The 21300-nt window shown below is 45.9% G+C and overlaps 1 protein-coding gene across 4 annotated transcripts in view; it reads right to left on the reverse strand.

Moving 5' to 3' along the window:
- Positions 1-2246: 2246 nt before the first annotated feature.
- Positions 2247-21300, reverse strand: part of rev3l (REV3 like, DNA directed polymerase zeta catalytic subunit) — a 35974-nt gene continuing 16920 nt past the window's right edge. Inside the window, exons 9-32 of one of the 4 annotated variants that reach the window (XM_004083614.5) lie at positions 18722-18858; positions 18016-18144; positions 16746-16977; positions 16513-16655; positions 12292-16030; positions 11015-11832; positions 10277-10359; positions 10068-10193; positions 9792-9984; positions 9611-9722; positions 9425-9540; positions 9116-9234; positions 8687-8805; positions 8446-8587; positions 6953-7197; positions 6693-6801; positions 6298-6504; positions 6081-6190; positions 4608-4722; positions 4366-4503; positions 3826-4016; positions 3452-3698; positions 3007-3222; positions 2247-2836 (exon numbers count right to left, since the gene is read on the reverse strand). In XM_004083614.5, coding sequence (XP_004083662.1) covers positions 2696-2836; positions 3007-3222; positions 3452-3698; positions 3826-4016; positions 4366-4503; positions 4608-4722; positions 6081-6190; positions 6298-6504; positions 6693-6801; positions 6953-7197; positions 8446-8587; positions 8687-8805; positions 9116-9234; positions 9425-9540; positions 9611-9722; positions 9792-9984; positions 10068-10193; positions 10277-10359; positions 11015-11832; positions 12292-16030; positions 16513-16655; positions 16746-16977; positions 18016-18144; positions 18722-18858 — 7927 coding nt within the window. In that variant the 3' untranslated portion in view covers positions 2247-2695. Of the gene's footprint in view, positions 2837-2923; positions 3223-3451; positions 3699-3825; positions 4017-4365; positions 4504-4607; positions 4723-6080; positions 6191-6297; positions 6505-6692; positions 6802-6952; positions 7198-8445; positions 8588-8686; positions 8806-9115; positions 9235-9424; positions 9541-9610; positions 9726-9791; positions 9985-10067; positions 10194-10276; positions 10360-11014; positions 11833-12291; positions 16031-16512; positions 16656-16745; positions 16978-18015; positions 18145-18721; positions 18859-21300 lie in introns of all 4 variants that reach the window. The other 3 variants (XM_011491662.4, XM_020714900.3, XM_020714899.3) reach the window with 3 other exon arrangements.

Here is a 21300-nt window from a genome sequence, read left to right on the forward strand (position 1 = left end):
TGACTTATAAAAAGGTTTTATGAAGTAGATTCAAACCCCCGCCCTTGTCCCCACCTAGCCACTTAATTTGGAAGCGTCCCACAATTGAACTGATTCCCCGCAGCCCCCCCCCCCTTTCTTCACACATTTCCAGCAGGAGCGCGTGCAGCTATAGCCAGGGGCGCTGATTCGCTACATGACGGCGCAGTCGCAGTTTTTACTTTTATTTTTTTCATCAAGCCCGCGACCGTCGCCTCCCCTGAAAGATGAGCCCGCCAGGTTTTGCGCATGCGCAAACGCGGTGGTGCTCCGTGCTCCCCCCGCGCCCCCTCCCTTCTTCTTCACACACATTTGTGTCTACTTCTCAAAGACAGGAGAGCGCACAGCTGCGGGGCGAGGGCGGCGGCGCGGCCAGGTTCAGGCTGTTACAAACTCACAAACTGTGACATAAGTTAACCAATAGTGGTGCATATAATATTTTACAAGGGCTGAGCCGCCGGTGCCGCCCCCCTTCAGTTTTCCGCCCCAGGCCACCGCCCGGACGGCCCGTGCCTAGAACCGCTACTGGGCGGTCCCCTGACTTTACGCCGAAAGTCTCAGGAATCTCATAAAATACGTCACTATAATCCGGTCCGTTCGATCCGCGTTCGGTTCCATTCGGTTCCGCTCCCTGACATCACGTCGGGGTCACCAAAATTGTAGGAAAGAATCTTTCCGCTTTTCAGATCTTTCCATCCATGCGTGTTCAATTGTCGGGAGAGGTAAAACAGACCACGGATTCAACCGGATTAAAAATACACAAAGTTTATTGCCATAACAAATAGTTCTAACACAGATTAAAACACATTGTTGCAGATATCTGGATTCTCAAGTTAAAAGGCCTACAGACGCATAAGTTACATGCGAATTACTCGTAGGTGTTCTTGAGAACAATAGAATACTTCCAAAATAGTCCTTTTAACATGTGTGTTGAAACTCCTCCTTCAGGAAACATCGTGGCGGCCGAATCTCCGCCCCTGGTTGCTCTGATTCGTCATATAGCCCGCCTGCTCTCACCGGCCAATAGATGGAATAGCAGCCTCTGGATTTGCTCCTCTCTGTCGTCGGACCAGATAGGAAGGTGCACCCGGTGCACCCATGAAAAGATTCCCTATTAGGGCCTAATAAATCCTTCCCAGATAACCGAAGACTCCATCACAGACATTAGGGCAGAGGTTAGCTCCAACCTCCACATGAGAACACGAATCTGAACACTTTCCCAGGGATAAGACCTTCAACCCAGATGGTAGAAATGCAGTCCATGGCATATTTATGGGGTCTTTGCAAAACTCCTAGATTTGCACAAAGAACATTCTATTTCTTTCACAGGGGTGTGCAGGAGAAAAGTTTGCCGCTGAAGTCATAAAGAAAAAAGAAATTTCACAGGAGAATAAGTCTTGAGAGTTCAAAATGAGTTCACTTCACACTTAAGATTAAGCTGCAATCTAATAAAGTATAAGATACAAAAACATACATTTCTACAGTACACAGGCGCTGATAGACTCGGGAGGAGGAGGAACAGGAGGATGAAGCTGACCAATGGAATGATGCTGACTTTGAGGTCATCGATATAGATGACGCATCACCTCCCGCTGACACGGGTGGAGGCGAAGTGCTGTCCTCAGAGGGCTGTTCTGTAGGCGGAGACACAAACTGCTGCGCTCCTTGGACAGAGAAAAGACGGTGTCCTCCTTGAGGGGTTTCTGAAAACCATCCAGATGAAGGCCCTCCAGGCCTGGAGCCGGCCCCCCCTGATGTCCTGACACTGAGTGGAACCCCAACTAGAGCCAAAGGTTTTTGAAGGACACACGGGCAAACTGTTGTGTAATGTCCTAATGGTTGATTGTCAGATGATAAATCTGCTGTTGTGTGTTCAGATATGGCAAGCCAGAGGGTCCATAAACGCTTTTACTTTATTTTAAGTGATTAGTTGTACTCATGGATTACATGAGTGGGGTCATCTAAGATAGCACAAGGGTTTTAACCCTTGTGCTATCTTAGATGACCCCACCCTTACATTGACGTGTTCTCCCTACCATGACAAAGGTGGATAAAGGTGGAAGGATTTCATGTAATCCATGGACACCAGTGAAGATCACAAATCATTGAAGAAAAAAGGTTCAGAGCACTGTCTAGTGGGTCTAGATGACCCAACTCCCAATGTTAAAGTGCCTAGGATAGCACAAGGGTTATTACCATGCAGTTAGACTTTGAATAAGGGAAACAACTGAATACTTGACATTTTTATTTTCAGTCTGACACCTTCACCCACAGCATCATCCATTAAAAACCACCAAAAACACTTGAATTTGTACATTTATACAAACACACACATGCTGCGCACATCTGAGAGGAGCTGAGGGTTCCGTCTCCGCCTGCTTTCAGAACAGTTAGATACTAAACCACAATGAAATAACGGACTCTGCGTAGAATAAATTATTAAGAGTATTGCAACAGTCCCACAGTTATAAAACAAACGGATGATTCTGGACAATCATCAGCTCCATGAAAGTTAGAGGAAAAGGGCACCCTTTGAACAGAATGCATTAAACATCAGCCTGTGTTCACAACTATCAGGCTGATCTGTAAAGAACCCCCTGAGGAGCACAGACTCCTGGTTAAAAACCAGAGAGTAGGGGAGGCCATTAGCACCAGTTAGCTGGCTTTCAGGGGCTCATCAGAACTGCTCCATCAGCTGTCGGAGGTAGGGCGCCTTAGAAATCTGCCTGTTGACCCGAGACAGCTTGTAGAGAACGGGACAGTCCAGGGAGATGCAGGGAACCTGCCGCTCAGTGCCACCGCTGCAGCTCCTGCAGATCTGAGCACAAACAGGTCTGTCAGGACAATCTAGTGTTTGGTTTCATTTCATTTTTTAGAGGGGGAAAAAGGAAAACCGACATGAAACCTTCGCATCTTCTTCATTAAGTGCAGCTCAAAAGAGCAAACCTTCGGCGTCTCACAGTCCAGAGCTCCTGAGAGCGTCCTCACCTTCAGCAGCTGCTCCTGCTGGCTCTCCCACTGCCTCATGTCCTGGTACAGAGTGACGGCGACCCGCTGCGGTTCGGCCCGGCACTGCGAGCACACTCCCAGCTGAGTCAGCTCGTCGCACACGGGACAGTGCAGCGTGGTGAAATACTGGGAGATGGTTCCCTTCCTGCCCACCTCGTCTCCTGCTGCCGCCGCCGAGCATGACGCCTTCTGGACCTGCGGATGGGTGGAGCAAACAGCCATTCAGTCATGCCACAACCCATCAGAGGAAGATGTTTATATTCATCGGTCTATGATGTAGTACAGTTAGAAAGAGGAACTGCTGCAGTGCGTTAGGAAGCTCTGCCAGCAGGGGGCAGCAGTGTCCCAGAGATCTGCTTCTCCATCCTTCAATGCTTCTTAAAGGAAAGCTCAAAAGCCCCCCCGTGTCCTGCTGGCTCCTCACCCGGGGCAGCTCCTGGTACCAGCTGAACACGTCCACCCCTATCAGCTGGAACATGCGGGCAAGCGGCGGCAGAATCTGTTTGGTGATGTAGTAAGTGGCGTTGAGGCGCAGGGTTGGATCCTGGAGCACGTCCAGGGGGCGGCGCACCAGCTGGATGAGGGGGACGCCAGGAGTCCCATACACCACCACGTACGGCACACGCTCGCCCACACGCGGCTCCAAACGCCGGTCGTAGGACAGCATCCGTCTGAGGAGAGACAAGCGTTGAGTTCTGCTGCTGGTTCCCTGATGATGGACATGGGCTTCTCTGGTTCTGCTGAACAGATGGACCAGCAGAACCGCACCCATGTCAGATTCTTCACTGCGCGACACACCTGGTGAGCTCCAGCGCCGGGACGCAAGCTCCCGGCCGGTAGGAGCCGCTGCCCCGGTACTCCTTGGCGAAGGTCAGGTCCTGCATGCTGGCCCGGCCGTCCAGAACCTTCAGACACTGACACTGCACGAACTGCTTGACCTGGCTGATGTCCCGGGTCTCAAACAGCAGCTTAATAGATCGCTCTAGGATCTGAAATCGACAAACATACAACCCTTTGTAGAGTGACTAAATAATGGAGAATCTATAATCTGTGTTGATCCACGTTGCTCTTTCCTAAACTTTAGAAAAATCTAGTTTTTGGTTTAGTCTAGGTCAGATATTAGTAGAGAGGAAGAATCACTATGTTGTGTCCCTGAATCAAAATGGGGACTTTGACGTCAAAGGTGGGAACACCTGGGAGGAATCTCAGCCCCACAGCTAGAAAACTACATACTAAACCAAAGGAACCAGTTCAAAGACTCTGTGTTGAATGAGAACCGACAGGTGTGTGCAGAAGCCTGACAGCACAATTAAGATGGAGGCAGAAGGAGCCGGTTACCTTGGAAACAGCGGGGCAACCGTCACGCCGAACGGTTTCGATCCCCTTGGCGTCAAACACCGGCTCCTTCTGGTCCAGGCTCTCGTACATGTAGCCCACGTACCTCTTCTTGGTCTGCAGCACGCACGGCAGGTACACCTGAAGAATGAGGGTTTTAGGATCACGCCAAGCAGGAACCAAAAACATAAAAACGTGGAGGCGTCCTCCTGAAGGAGCGGCGTCAGCTCCTAGAAGACTGTTACCTTCTCAAACTTTAGCTTGACCGGTTTGGGGTTGGTGGCAGTGACGGCTTCGGCGATCTCATTCCCGATCCTGAAGGCCTGCTCTTTGGTGGCTCCTTTCAGTAGAACAAACATGCTGGCAGAAACACAACAGGAGTGTCGTTACACAAACGGTTTCTCATCAGAGACAAGAGATCCAGTTACTTCCATCCAGCAACTAATCAACACACAAGTCAATGAAACAGAAAATTAAAGGTGTGAAGACGATTATTACAAGCTTCAATCGGACTTCTGCCAGTGAGGAGGAGGTCCTCTCCAAGGAAGTGAACTCATCTGAGGCTAAAATTCTCCATGTTGATCTGTCAATTGTTCAAAGGTTGGAACAAAGATCAACAGGTTTGCCTTTCAGCTCAGCTCTTGCCTCAGTCCTAATTACTGTAGAAGACTCCCAAATCCTGGTACCATCCCTATCTTTGAAGATGCCCCTTTGCAAAGCGTTCTGCTTCTGCACAGCTCTGCATTGGCATCACTGTGACACAAACGACGCCATTCATTCGTCTCTGACCTCCAACTGAACCTCAGATTTATAGACCCCACTCAGAATTCCAGGTGAAACATCTTCAGAACCTGTAGGATGATCCTTTATCAGGTTTGGGGTTCATGAAGACCACAGTAAAGGTCATGATGAAGCAAAAGAAGATCTCCTAGTAAATAACAACTTCATCTCCTCCTTGAGCCTTGAGGCTGGTTTAAAACCCAAAGAAGGTGGAGCCAAAGTCCTTCATGGTTTAAGCACTAGATGGCATAATAGAAAATCAAGCCTGTCTCTATTCACTTCAATGTAAACGGATCTAACCCGTCATGTTGGTTCCAACGCCCTTTTCCCTTCAGTGGATACATTTGAATCAGGAATGATTGTTCTGGGAATGAATTATTTTGAGCCTCATAATTTTATAGTTAGAATACAAATGATTCTAAAGTGGGGGCGCGGAGATTAGATTAACACATGCTAAAATAGTCTTGGAGGTTTGTTCCCTTAACCTTTCAGAACACACCCCAAATTTGGTCAATTTTCCCATTTTATAAAAAATAAATGGGTTTGAAGTCAATGAAAGACAAGCAAACAACTGGCTTCAACACGTCATAAAATTCCAGATTTGTTCAGTCTCTCGTATGCAGAAAACACAAAAATCTTTTCCAGATCACTAAAACACCCAAAGACTTATTGGGTTACACTCCAAAATCCACAGTTTTTAATCACAACGGTTCAAAAGTAGCCCTGAATACAATTCCCATTTGTGTTTCTTATGATTTCAACATCTAACTTGTAGAACCAACAAGTCAAAAGTCCAAAAATGTCAGATCCAAAAGAAATCTATGGATTGTTTCAGGAAGTTCCGCTTCTTTAGTGACGATAAGAACAGTTTGGCTACAAATCCTGTGGAAACCTGAATGTTTCTCATCACATACATCAGATTCAGTGCCATAAGTCACCTGTCTGTGTCTCCATACACCACTCTGGCTCCCCATTTCTTGGTATCGTTGACCTGCTTGATGGCTCTCTCCAGCGTCTCCCTGGCTTTGTGGACGATACTGTCTCCCACCTGTAGAAGACAGACGGCACATTTGTGTGGACGCAGAGGTGAACGGGTCAAGACTGGACGCTTTGACCGAGCAGCAGGAAATACCAGAAAGAAGGTGGTGCGCTCACCTCCACGCTTGGCATGCGCCCAGAATAGTTGGCGGAGGTGTAGCCGAAGGTGACGTTGGCGATGAGTTTGAGTCCGAGCTGGCGGGCATCCAGCAGCTTCATCAGGGCTTTGTCCTGCTTGTAGGTCTTCATGGACTGCTTTACCATGATTCTGGTGTTGAGGATCTCCTCTAGCATCCGGGGCAAGACGCCTTTACGCACCGTGGACTGAAAGCAAAAACACACGCGGAGCGCCGTTTAAGCTCCTGCTCATTTAAAACCCAACTCGATGATCTTAAAGATCAAGTCAAACCAAAGGTTCACGGACTGAACCTCCAAAATGCAGCAGCTATGAAGTCACGCTGAGCCTTTGTGACCTGTCAGGATCATGAATGAATGTTCTGAAGGTCCAATACCTTAACAAAGGCGATCCCACTGGGAGACACATTGATGTCGTTGCGAAGTTGGTAAAGCATTTCAGGAGGAACACGCAAAGACGTGCAGCCGAACTTAAACTCATCGGGTCTGAAACAGAAAAGATCAGTTCCTATTGAATGAGAAGAATGCATAAAACCAATTATTGGTTCATTATCATCTGATAATCAATCTGTCATTCTTGAGTAAAACGGCCTTCTGCCTGGTAAAGGCGTCATGAGTGGACGGATGAAGTCCTTACGTTCCCAGGCTCTCTTGGTGACCGAGGCAGGTAGAGAAGCAGTAGTTGTATGCAATGACGATGGACGGATAGAGAGACTGGAAGTCCAGGACCAACACTGAGTTGCTGTAAAAGCGCGACTCTGGCTCCATGACCAGGGGGATGCACTGCGGCGCCCTCTGCTGGGCTCGCTGCTGTACGCTGGGCGTCACAGGGATGTAGTTCAGAGGTTTGGCCACACGGAGCATCATGGACTCAACGCGATACTAAATGGAAAGGAGTAGAGAGCCAGAGAATCGTGGATACACTGAACCACAAACCTCCAACAGCTCATATAAGACTCTGAAGGACAAACATGAAGAACAGTGTTCCCCTCGTTTGTCCCAGGAGTTACATGACTGTAATAATCTGAGACAGGTGGATGATTTTAGGCAGTAAAACTCCTCACTCCACACTTTATCCACTTTTCTCAGAAATGCATAAATATTTTCACACTTTGCTCTCTTGATTAAACTCTCAAAGTTTAAACCTTCTTAAAAACATAAGTCCAGGGGGGACTCAGGCCGTGTCTGCTCAGGTTGTTGCATACATACATACAAACGCAGCTTTTTGAGGTTTAACCCTTTCAATACCAGAGATGTCGCTGGCGTCAGGAAATAACATTCTTTTTAAACTACCGTAACCCATCGACCGTTTACGCAAATAACGTAATTCCAACTAATTCTAAAGCTGCTTTTCTCAGCGACCGAATCAGCTGGTTTATGTTAAACGCTTGTGAACACATCACTACAATCTAATGTCTCTAATGTCTAAGTATTCTACGTTCGACATGTCTTTGTATGAATGTAAAACTGCTGGAAGTTTCTGGTCGGCATCAAATTCAAGATCAGAATGTTGAAGCTTAACTCGATGCATTCAATAAGTTGGTAACAGTATCTCAGCTTAAAAGGTTTTGTTGACACTTTTCCTGATAATAATAGCATTTATTTTTGTATTAGTCAATTTTTTTCTCTCCCTTTGAACCTTCCTGCTTTCAAGGTGAAGGTCCCATGTCCTTAATAGTTCAGGATGTGACTCTCTTAGGTCAGCTGATCAAGAACGCCAAAAGAAAACTCAGCTGAATTTTCCATCATATAATATCCATCTGCAATATCTACCAACATATAAGATCATTAGTCTGCTAATATTACCTGATACAATATTTAGCCATGGCTTTGAGAGAGAACAAATGGCATCAAATCCAGGGAACAGGCACGAGTTTGACTCATTCATCATTAGATTCTTTATGGATTTGCTGGATCTTAGATCAAAAGGTTTTCCTCTGGAATCGGTAATGTAAAAATAAAACTTAGCATGGCTTGATCCCATTTTATGCTGACGACTTATTTAAATTTACGACTTAGAAAGATAAAGATGCTGAAATGATCTAAAGAAGAAGCAGAACATTTAGAAATGCAGTAAACTCCCAAACAGAATACAATCATCAGATAAACTAATGTTCATTAAGTCCGTACCTGTGAACCTCGAGTCAGAACGTGGAGGAACTGAATCCCAAACAATCTGGCCAGTTCACTGGTTCTGCCCACGATGTCGTTCTGTTGCAGGAGATGCATGGAGCTGCAAACCCGACTCACATAGTGATCCACCATCTTCCACCTGCAGGGACCATCAAAATCCTGATGAGGCTTCTCTGGAAAACTAAGATCCCAGCCTCACAGGTGAGACCAGAAAATTGCGTCAGGCACAGCCACGAACCTGTATAAGTTGGTGTTGTGGTCGAACCAGTCGGACAGCGTGCGGTGACTGAAGAGGGGGAAGCGCTGGTGGAGAACGTGGAAGGCCACGTTCTCAAAGCTGTAGCTGTTTAACGCCACCTAGAGGACAAACAGATTTTCTTTTGCTCTTATCCTGGTCTTTCTTCCAGCAAAAGATATTGATCCTCATGAAACTATCTAGATTTAAAATCTGATTTCTGGAATTGAAAAATATATATTTATTATTTAGCTTCTTGTTCCAGCAAGTTTTAATGTAGTTAAAAACTAAGAGACAATCAGTTAAGTTAAAAATGATTTACATTTTTTCGAATGTCTTAAACTTCTGAACGAGCGGTCATCATTTGTAAGTAGTCTGAAGAAAAACCTAAACCCAGATTTAGGAAAAAAGCTGACGCCAGCTGACACCTGCCTCGCTCTTCATCACCCTCCACAGGTTTAGCGTGACCCGTCCGATGATGTGGATCTCTGTCATGGTGTCGGCGCCATATTCGTCTTTTTCTGCAGCAAATCGGTTTTCTTTAGAGTCGCCTGAGAAGAGGAGTAGACATGGTGTCAGAGGAGCATCCACCTCCGCTGGAAAGGATCATACCAAACCTTCTGGCAGGTTAAATGTATTAGAACATTAGGGTTCATTGGTTTTGTCTCATTGAAACCTTTTGACCTTCATCTCTGACACATGAACAGACGTTCTGCTCTGAAACTGGACTCCTGCTTGTACCTGGCACTCGGGACAGCTGCTGGCACAGGTCCACTCCCAGCACAGCGGCTCGTTGGAGGAGGTAACCCCAGGAATGCATCTGCACCTCGTAGCCCAACAGGATGTCTGGGTCCAACCTGAGGGAAGGAACCCAGGTTCAGGTCCATGGTTCTGCTCTTCAGCTGCTGTGGATCTTTCTTAACATACCTCCTCATGATGCCAACGAGCTCCTGGAACAGCATCTTCTCCTCACTGGCGTAGGTCACCTGCAGCCCGGACACACCGGACCGAACCAGGAGTGGCGCTGTCTCCCTGCGACCTGCTGGGACAGTTCATGGGTTCAGCCCTCAGAACCACAACTGGAGATGAACCTCACATGAATCCTCACCTCGTCCACCGGGCTCGTGGTCTTTATCCACCATGATGGCGCCCGTCAGCTGGGTACTGTCTGCGTCCGGGAGTGGAGCGTCGGAACTGAAGCAGTAGAATAAGGCACATATGGGGTCAAACTCCGGGTCGGGCTCCAGGTCTCGCCTGGTTCTGGCATGGAGCTCCATGGCCATCAGGGTGAGGTGCTGGACCTGCAGAGAGGGAAAACCTGCAGATGAATTTGGAGGCAGAGCTGAAGTCTTCTGCTGAGTATGGAGCAGAAAGTGGCGGTCACCTCGTGCAGAGCTTTGGCGTCCTGCAGGTTCTGCATGCTGACTTTGAAGCCATAAGAGTTGGAGATGCTCGGCCCTTCGATCTGAGAATGTTCTTTCTTTGGCACGTTCAGGCCAGCAAACTGGTTCTGTGGAGAAGAACCAAGAACAAAAGAAGCTTTGATAATGGTGGAGGTGGGAGGACCCTGAACCATCAGAACGACGTCCTGACCTTCATCTGTGTGGTCAGTAAGACTCGTCTGAGCGGATCGGCCTGGCTTCTCCTCCGCTGGAGTCTTGGAGAAACAGAATCTCCTGAAAGAGAACAGAGAGGGAGATGGTGACACCTGCTGGTTCAGATGCACAGAGACAGGATAGAGGTTATTTTGGGGACATTTTTTAAGGTCAAAAGAGAGGGGACAGAAGAAAAATAAACAGAAAAAAGAAGAGATCTGTGCATTTTAGATGCAACCTTTCCCAAAGCGGGACAGCAAAAAAAACACATCCCTTAAAGTTTGACTACAAATGACAAATATTAACCAAACAACACGCTTGCAGCTGCGTTCTGACAGACGTGTGAACAAATAATCTTAGAAGACAAGAAATCAAAAACAAAGAAACACTAAAACGGTGGATTCCAAAACAAATCACAGCATGAATAAAATGTACAATTTGGTTGGTGTGTATATGTTTGCTGCTCCACTTGAAGTCTTAGCCACAACTGCCCTATAGGTGGATGTGAATGTGACTAAGGTGCAACATGATTTCTTTGGATTTAGTATTGCGACAGCAAAGAAAGGATGTTTTTGTCTGCTAAAGGAGATAATAAAACTATCTTTATCTCTTTGATAAAGATAGTTGGTCTCCTATTCTCTCTGATTAGTTTTGACGTCTTTTTCAAAGAAAACTGATATTTTTGATCCTTTTACTTCTTTTTTTCAGAAATATTTCATGCAGACCCTGCTCTCACCCTCAGATATGGGCGTGCTGCACATCGGATCCTGGTCTTCCATGAATCTACGCCGTTTCCTTGAGAAAGGGGTACAGTTCAGGCGTGGGCTGGCTCCATCATCCTCCACATCACTGCCGTGAAGAGAAGAGGGACTGTTGGCCCCTCCGACTCCCTCCTGTAAGTTTGGGATCCCGGGTGAACGTTCTGTTGGGGTTCTATTGAGGTCGCTGAGGCGGTTCGTGTCTGGAGAACTCGGCTGCACAGACTGCTGCCACGGGGGTAGATCTGGAGAGTCTGGGGAGGTGCTCTTAGGATCTTCATCCTTGTCTCCACTGCTGCCGTCTTCTGACACCGGACTTTGCTCTGTGGACCCGCACTGCGAACCCGTGTTCCTCACTGGAGTCACATTCAAGGACAGATTCAGGTTGCGTCTCCTCTGGGTCCTGATCCGGTTCTGGTTCTCTCCCTGTTCAACCTTCAGAGCCGGACAGGCAGAACCAGCAGGCTGCCCCATTTTTGAAGGTATTCCGTCTCTCCTTCGGTTCTGCAGGCTCTCATACTGCCTCCTGGCTTCCAGCCACAGCTGCACGCACTCGCGGCTCGGCGGGTTCCTGCAGGGCAGCAGGATCACTTTCTTGTTGGAGGCCGAGGACGATACAAGTTCTTCGGCTGCCTCTGCGTCTTGGGGAGAAGAGACGATGGCAGCAGCGGGGCGTGTCATGGCAGAGAAGGCCATCTTCCAGAACCGGAGACCCTCCTGGGAAAGTTCCCCACTGAACTCTGCCAGCTCCTTCACCAGCCGGGTTTCTACTGACAGCTTACGGCCCCCAACCTCCCTGCAGAGAAGATTGAGCAGATTTTAGTTCATGTGAGAAGATTTGGAGAGCAACTCCCCACAGCTGCTGGAGGAGCACCGTGTCAACATCAACACATAAGTAACACTCGTCGTTTAAGGTACCGTAAATCTTTATGCCACCAAAGTGAATCATTTGATTCTGACGTGGAGCAAAGCAGCTTTTAAAGTGGCTTTGCAACGATATGCAACACATTACTAACGTGAAAGAGCTGCTCAACGATGCAAAGCCACTTTTCTCCACCTCAAAATCCACTGAAATGATGTAATAATGTAAAGAGTTTAAGAGTTACTATAGTCCACAGAACGTTATGGGTTCAATTGTGTAGCATTTCTTTTATTAGTTGTACAACTACTACCCTGTAAATGTACAATGCAAGTTTTAAAACCACGATAAGCATTGGTAATGATGGGGCAGATGGCGTGTGCTCTGCATTCTTACATTGGTTTACCAGGGGCGTCCGAGGGATCACTGCAAAAAGGCTCCTGGAAGGTGGCCTCTGACAACTCCAGGTCTGGCAGAGTGCTGAGGATCTCCTCCCGACTTGGAGGTGACATCAGGGGCTTGAGGATGTGGGCTCCACCCCCTGTGGCTCGTTGAAGCTGGCTTGCCCTCGCCTGTGACAAAGAGCTGGAGCTTGACTGAGGGGAACTGCTGGGTGTGGTGGACGTAAGCCCATCGAGGCCATCCAGAAGATCACTTGTTGGGGAGCCCTCATGCTCAACCAAAGAGGCGGAGCTCAAAGCCAGCGGAGGCACCGGATCTAAAGCTGAGAAGAGCAATTCTTCTCTTTCACAGTGGAAGTCTTGAAAAGGGCTTCGATTGCTGAATTTATTTGAAGTGCCGTCCCAATCTCTGCTCTTCAGTTTCTCAGAATCAAGCAATGCGAGGCTGGATGATGACTGTCTTCTCTCAAATTTGTCAAAGAGGTCAGGGCTTGCAGGCCTCGATTTGTCCCCTTCAAGGCCTTTTTGAGATGAAACTTGACTCTGGGGAAGATCTTCAAACCCAATAGTCTGAGCAGACACTGCTTCCTGACTGATGTCACTGAGGAATTTGACAGGTAGATTTTTATCAGTCAGGACAAACTGACTGCCGGTGTACGGACTGGAGAAGTCCGTTCGGCTGATATCATTGATGTCAAAAGAGTAGTTGTGGGGGAGCTCTGGTGACAAACTCCCCTCCATGCAGCTGCAACCATCTTGTTCTGGGTCTGACAGGAAGAGTGGACAGTCATCCAAAAAGCTGCCTTCCTGCTTTGGCAATGGATTGGGTTGGCTTCTACTTATCCTGGCCTTCTTGTTTTGCTTGCCTCTTGGTTCTTGCTTTTTGTCCTTGGGAGTGGCAGACTTTGGAGTCCTAGGTTTCCTTGGAGTTGTAGAGGGAGCTTTTCTGGATTTGGGTAATTTAGCTGTAGGACTTAATAGTGCTGTTGCCTTGGCTACGACAGTAGCATGGCTGTTGGTACCGACTACTTGTGTGGGAAGAGCCTGTCCCTGCTGCCTTTTCTGGAGAAGCTGCTTAAGGACAGCCAAGCCAGAGGTGGTATCAGGGAGAGGTTGGGTCTCCCCATTCTTTGGACCAGAGTTTGGAGAGACTTCTGGTAGCTTGGTATCTTTAGTGTGTTCAAGTGAGGCCTGACTAGCATGTGAAAGTAATGGAGGTGTGCTTTCCTCCTCTGTCTTTACTACAACCGTCTGACAACCTTGTTGCTTCGTCTCAGATGGTCCTAGAAGACTTTGGTTGATTTCCATGATCGAAGTGTCACAGTCTTCAACCTTTGGTTTAATAATCTGCGCTATTGAGTTGGAATCTGATGAAGGTGTAGGCTGGGATCCAGCTTGGCTGATACCTTCCGAGTCTACTGGCTGCTGAAATGGTGGGACCTCTTGAGAGGAACCTTCTGATGGAAGTGGCTCATTTTCAAGGAACAGAAGCTGAGAGCCGTCTTTACTTAAATCACAGATTTCTGGTTCTCCAGTTTTCTTTTTACGAGACCTTCTTTGTCTTCCAGCGGTTTTTGGACTTCCAGTTTTAGTTTCAACTTTCTTTGTCCATCTAGTAGCAGCACATCTCTTTGAGTTCTCTTTTTGGGGCTTGTCTGTTTCTGGAGGCTTAGCAGCAGACTTTCGAACTTTCCTTTTTGTCTCAGGGGGTTTCTTAGGTTTGGGGGTTCTACGCTGGGCTCCTTTGGTTGAAGACATTTTTTGTGGCTTGTGAAATGCAGAACTAAGACAAGGGTCATTAAGAGGATTGATCAATTGCTCTGAACTACTGTACATAAGAGGGTCACTTGGTGACCAACAACGTGGAGGTGTCGATTCTGCAGGGCTTAGGGATGTGTCAGAGAGATAGCCCAGTTCTACCATGACATCTTTATAGTCATTGTCCCGGTCGTCTGTCAGCTCACAGTAACATGGTCGAGGCGGGGGTAGAGAGGGCAGAACTGGGCCTCTTTGACAGCCTTTAGCCCTTTTGACTCCTCGACCTCGTTTTAACCAATGCTTGGAGGTGTTGTTGAGGCCTTTCTGTGGTGTCTTCTTGTTTGTGCTGTTAACCTTCACCTTTCTTTTGGGTGTTTTTTTGGCTTTGAGCTCAATAACAGGAAACTCCACAGCTGGAGACTCGGGCACCTTGGGCCAGAAGTCTTTTAGAGGGGCAAGTTTGTTGTACTGCTCCAGTTTGTCTGGTGTCAACTGTACTGACTGCTCCCCTGATTTCATTCTGGATATCTTTACCAACATGTTTTTCTGTCCTTTGAACCTGTTGATAATAATGTACTTGATGATGATAGGTGGTTCTTTCTTTCGTTTTTTCTGGTCTTTGACATGTAGCCCACCAGCAACATTGGTCTCCTTGAGTCTTTTTTTGACAGAGCTTGAGATCTTAGACTGAGTGGGACCCGAGTGTTCTCCATCTTCACCGTCACAAACTGTCTTACGTTTGGCCCTCAGGGAGTATTTACTTCCAGGCAAGGCTGACGGTTTGGTACATGTAACTTTAGCAGCTAAATCTTCATCTGGACTTAGAATTTGTTCTTTAAAGTCTTTGGGTACCTCAGATGAAGCGGTAATAATGGTGGAGTTTGAAACTAACAGCTCGGACGCCGGTTCCATTGGTTTATTTACACGGCTTTCATCATATTCTTTTTTAACAATTACCATTGGTTCATCTCCGATTGACTGAGCTTCTACTGTGGGTTGATCTACGAGCTCCTCGGTTTCTACAGTCACAGAATGGAGGCTGGAGGAGGTGAGGTTAGATGTACCGGTTGACGTGGAGTCATGACTTAATTTTGTTTTGTTTCTATGACCTGCCATTCCTAATCTTTTCTTAGACGTTTTAAGTTTTGACCTCCGAGACGGCGACAGTTCTTGATTGTCCACGGGTTTCTTGTTCCCAGCCTTCCTCCTGCTGAGGCAATTGGAGAGAATAACACTGGGGAAGAACTTGTAGTGTGCCTCCTGTTGGGCCACAATGGTCTTCTCGGTTTTATTTTCCTGATAGTCTTCATATCTGATTTTCAGCTCACCAACATCTCCTTCTTCCGTTTCCTGGCCCATTTCTTCTTTCTGTGGATTCACAAACCCGTCTTCTTTCATGGGCGAGGAGCTGATGCTAGTCAAAACTTGGCTTTTACTGTCCATGGTACTGAGGTCCAACTCTGTCTTGGACTTTAGCTCAGAGTAACACAGAAAACTGCCGTGTTTTTGAAGAATAGTCAAACAGTTTGTCCCTACGTGTTCTATGCTGCCATAAATCTTTCTGCTTTTAGTGATGTTGTCACTTCCAAATGGAAGACCTTCCAGTTCGGACTTATCCACAGGTATGGAGGACTTCTTGTCATAAGGGCACAGGGGTCTTATGTCCTCTTTGTCCATTGAAGCCTTGTCAGGATTGCTAGTCAACGTGCAAGAAATGGGGTGTTTCACAGGCTGGATGTAGGGCATTTCTTTGTTGATCTGGAACCCTGCAGAACATTCATTGCCGTCTCCCTGGCTGCTTTTTAACTGGAAACGCACGTCAAGCGGCTGATCTGTGTCCAGCATATGAACAGGTCTGTGCTCCGGATGTTTGCACTCTGATAACACTTTTGCTGACGAAGGATTTCTTTGTCCCACCAGCTCTGTGACTGCAAGTGAAGACTGGGATATGGAGCCGCTGTCTGTCAGAGATGAATCTATAAGCACAAAAGAGGAGGAAAAAGAGGCAGCTCATGAGGATTTCACCGCTGACACTAGGGAATAAAAACAGTAGAAAAGAATTATTTTTGAGACTGAAGCAATTTTGAGGCTTTTAAACCAACATATAAGTTAAATAAGTGTAATAAATAAAAACCAACAAAGATATTTGGAGTTAATGAACATAAGACTTCACAAACCCACTCCAATGAAAACAGCGTTTTTGCTGTTTTTTTCACATTCTTTGAGCATTTTTCTCATGATGGAGGATATATACTGTATTTTCATGACCATAAGGCACACTGGGTTATAGTTTGAGTTATGGATGTTTTTCTGTATTTAACACATATAAAAAGCGCACCGGGTTTTAAGGCGCGACCACCTCAACACATATCGTTAAAACATGCATGCTAGTGTATTTAAAAGAGGCAGCGGGAGCAAAACCGAGTTGATTGTGATTTATTTTTTATTAAAAACTTGCCGCTGCTTTCGTCCGCCGCGCCATCAAGCTGGGAGATGGAAAGGTCAGCGAACAGAGAGCTGTTGCCGCTCCACTCCATGTCCTCATCAGAGGCGTCCTGCTGATCGTCGCTGAGGCCGTCTTCTGCTTCTTTCCCTTTTGGCCTGAGCACAGAAACAACAAAGCAGCAGCACTGAGTTTTAGGAGGACTTGGAGTTATTGTCTATAAACAGTTTGCCCAGTATTGCACTTGCCTCTGTGAAGTCTCTGCCGGCCCGTTATCCCACCGCTGCGACATCATAACACTGAGCTCCGCCTCCTCCCTGTTGATATCTGGTTCCGCTTCTTCCTCGTCGCTGTTGTATGGGTTGCTTCTGGCATCAGAGAGTGAACGGTGCTGAGAGTTCTGGCTGATGGGGGTCCGATGGAAGCCGTCGTCCTCCAGGCCTGCCAGCAAATCAATGATGGCGTGGTCTCTGCTTCCATCTGCACGAAGGAAAACAAGAAGGTGCACGAGTCAAAAACGTCTCGCAAAATGGTTCAATAAAACACTGTTGATAATCTCCACACTGGAAGAAACGAAGAGAGGAAGGATGGAAAGAGGAAGATGGGAATTAAAAAAAAGAGAAAGTAAGAAAGGAAAGAAGAAGAGAACTGAGTACGGAAGTACAAGAGTGAGTGAAGTAGGAAGGAAGAAAGGTAAGAAGAGAGAAAGATGGGAAATTAAGGAAGGAACAAAGGAAGTAATGTAGGAAGGGTGTACGTGAACTAGGAAGGAAAAACGAAAGGAAAAAAGAAAAAAGGGGGAAGTAAGGAAGGAGGTGAGTGAGTGAGGGAAGGAGGAATGGAGGGAAGGAGGTGAGAGAAGATTGCAAGACCTCAGATATGTCTAAAAAACACAAAAATAAATGGAGAAGTTAAAAGAAAAAACATTTGGTAGAAAGGATGAGAAATATTTTATTTGATATGCATTTCTTTGTAATATGAATATTTTTTCGGAATGTTAAACTATCTGAAAAAATAGAAAGATAAAATAAAAGGGAAACCATCTTTTTCTTCATCTGTTTAGCAGATAAAGAAAGAAAAGGCCATCAGAGCCAAAATAACTCACAGATTTTTTATTGACCATCACACTTGTTAATTCTTTTTTGGTTTCCCTTTTTTTCTAGATGAGGTTGACAAAGAGTCATGGATAGAAGAGAGATCTGCCTTAAACTACAACAGAGTAAAAAGTTTCTGAAACTGTTTTGACTCTTTTTCTGTGATAGGAACTGACATTCCGTTTTTTTTCATCAAGTATTAGAGCAGCATTGAACACGAGCTGAGTTATGTGGTGGTAATGGTAATTATAAAGATAAAACCTGAGCTTTTTACTCATAAGGCCACATGTTTGCCATGAAAAGTCATATTAAAGTCAGGATGAAACATCTGGAAAGTGAGGAAGGGTTTAAAAACCAGAACTGTGCCAACATTGAATGGAGATGACAGACGGCTGCTGTGTGGAGCATGACGGTGTTACTGCACCTAACAAGGCTGAATGGTTCGATGACTGGGAGACAGGCAGGAACGTCTGACTGCTTTCCAGCAGATCCAGGATGGCCTCTTCATCAACGACGGCTTCGTCTGGGACCTTCCCGCTGGGCCTCAGCGAGTCTGGAACAGCAGCAGAGACAGAAACTCTGGTTCAGATCCATGGAAAGACTACCTCACTCCTGCCTAGAATATTGGTTTCAGGAAATGATAAGAGGTGCAGAGGTGTTGTTGGTTTTGGGTTGCCCAGCCCCGTGAGGATAGAGAGGAGGGCTGCATCTTAATGGGAGTGCAGGTGTCTTACGGGTCCCGTACGGCGACCTTAAGGGACGTCATGAAAATGGAACGTGCCATTGTCATCTATGGTAATGCATCGGGGAGCATTTGTAAGGATGATGTAAGCTACACACATCTGTGCAACACCCCTGCGTCTCACCTCCTCCCCCCTGACTTAAGCCTTGTGTGTTTGTGTGCCTCGTCAGCTGTGACTAAGACTTCAAGAACATCCTAAACTTGGTTGATTTTGCTTTTAAGACAAACGAAAGAAACTTGGAGGTCAACTTTCAGTTTTTCCAGAAAAAAATGTAGATGTTATGACATGAAAGGTGACTGTGTATAAACGCAGCAAACCAGAGTAGCAGGAGAAACAAATACATTTCTAACATAACTGGAACAGCATAATGGTGTTCTTGGTTCTCACCTGGCTGGGAGTCTCTGTGCTCCTCCACAGCGTTAGCAGGAGTACACTGAGGTCCGTCTGGGGTCAGGCCTTCAGGATGGAGAGTAAGGTCGGCCAGGAAATGATCCTGCTCGTCACGCGCAGACTGATCCTGAGTCCTGAAGACAGACTCATATTAAGACCTACGTTTGTTTGTTTTCTCCTGAAAGTCCAAGACTAAACTGATGAAATGATGGCAGGTTGGCTGTGACTCGATGCTGTGAAGGAATTCAGAAATGATATGCTAAAACATGGAAGAACATGAAAGACCCACTGCAATAAAAATGGTGTTTTTACCACCAAGTTCCTTTGCATTTTTCTGATAATTGAGGACATGTATAACGAAAATTAGGATTAAAGCGGAATTTCTGAGAATTTTTTATTCAAATCATTGTGAATCAGGAGCAGAAGAAAAAATGCAGTTTGATTAAGCTTGTGTTTATGACAGGATACTGAAAACTGTACGGCTGGAAAGCTCCAATATGGCTCATGTTAGGTTGGGATTGTGAGAAGTTGTAAGCTAGCAGGAGAAAGAATAAACATGGGAAATGAGTCCCACCCACAACTCAGAGGTGAATTTTTAATAAACTCTTACCGCTCTGCAGAACCTATGTCCTAAACAGGTTTTTTTCAATTTGGGCTAAAAACGGCCTAATCAGAATTGAGAAAAAATTGGAATGCTTTGAAAATTGACGAAGACATGATTGCAGGGGGACTTGAAATAAATCACTGTCCTTCATCCTTTTCTGTTTAACCGTCATGTCTGAACTCTGGGTTTGATCTGCAAGTAATTGTGTGAATACACAAGTGTGTTATCGCCAATGCTGTGTTTGTGGAGGAGGAGGTCTGAGTGGAAAATGGGCACAAAGCCAGCAGGGTTTTGTATCACTGCAGACCTTTACGCAGCCAAACTACTCGCCACTTAGCGGTTCTGAAACACTGAAATAAGGGATCCGCAGGCGCCACCGCTCACAGCTGGAAGCAATTTCACAGATCCGGTCACATGAAAAAGAACTGGGGTTCTGAACCCAGGTCTGCAGGTGGGTATTTTGATTTTCTTTTTTTTAATCAACCTTGCTTTGTTAAAGTGATACACTGACTCACATTACGACCAAGCCCAGCAGCCACCCAGAAGAACAACCACATCCCTGATCAACAACAGAAACAAGCAACATCGATGCTGGAAAACTGGACTCAGCTCCTCTTAAAAATTAAGGTTTTTTTGTGACACACGCTGGTGAAAATGTAATGATAGAATCAGAAAAATAACTTAAAACTTTTTCAAGTTTTAGTTGCATATTTTTAAGACAACTAAACATTTTAAGACTTTACCGACGAGTCTCATCTTTTGTTTCTCACTTCTCGTTTGCTCAGCAGCATCACGGTTTTTACCAACAGTGATGGAGACTTCATTTATATGCAGAGTTCTAATAATTAGGAGAGTCTCCAGGGAGGGAACTGCATGTAAAACCGATTTTTAATTAGATTGTTAGATAACTTTAAAGGCGTGCGGGGAGGAAACCCGCTGAGCATCAGGAGAAAACTGCAGTAATTAATATATTTCAGAGAAGAGCCCCGCCCCTTTTTCCTCTATGAGTCACCAAGCTCTAAAAAAGATGGGAGGTTTTATGGTTAGAGGTGTTCAAGTCAGAATGAATGAATATATATATATATATATATATATAATAACCAATTTTTATTCTGTGTATTTTCTTCGTTCATTTAAAAAGACCGTCATGTTCTTGTAGCATTTCTCACATGGAGGACATATATAAAGTTATTTAAGATTAAAATGTAATTTCTTGGTATTTCTTTATTCAGTTTGGGGTGAATCAGGAACAGAGAGTTTGAAAAAGCTATTATGATGCATCAGCTGGAACAGGCGGGCCAAAGTTTTCCTGATCTGCTCCATTCTGATACATCCACCTGCAGACAAATAGATCCATTTATGTCTTTGTTTTCCTCATTTGAGCTTAACATTCAAACCTCATTTTTGTTGCACCATTATGTTGCACGAATCCTAGTTCAGCGACCATTTGAACCCAGCTTCACAGATTTTAAGGTTCTAAGCTAGATAGGATGTTACGTTTCTGAAAATGGACAGGGTTGCTTGTTCCATCCCTGTCAGTTGTTGTCTAAATGTTCAGCTGAAAATATTTTAGCAATGATGAGAAAACGTCATAAAAATTCTCTAAAATGAGAGAAGACGGATGAAAAAAATACTGAAAAGTGCATTCCGATTCAACCCCTGGAGCTCTGTGGGACGTTAGAAGCAGCAGATGAGAAGATCAGCTACATCCAGGAGACAGGAAGTAACCAACATGCAGCCATCTTTGCGCGCGCTCGTGTGCACTTGTGTCCATGTGAGGGAAAAGTGTGTTTTTCTCCCCACCGCCTTCTGTTCCAGTCAGTATCAGGCAGGAGACGAGAACCATCTGGATGTGAAACAGCAGCACACCAGGCCAACTGTACGTTTATTTATGACAGGAAATACTTTGAAGCTGTACATGATGAGGAAGGGGGTGCGGGGGTGCGGGGGGGGGGGGGGGGGGGGGGTAACC

The sequence above is a fragment of the Oryzias latipes genome, chromosome 24 (genome assembly GCF_053564925.1).
Source record: "Oryzias latipes strain Hd-rR chromosome 24, Olatipes_Hd-rR_3.1".
Lineage (NCBI taxonomy): Eukaryota > Metazoa > Chordata > Actinopteri > Beloniformes > Adrianichthyidae > Oryzias > Oryzias latipes.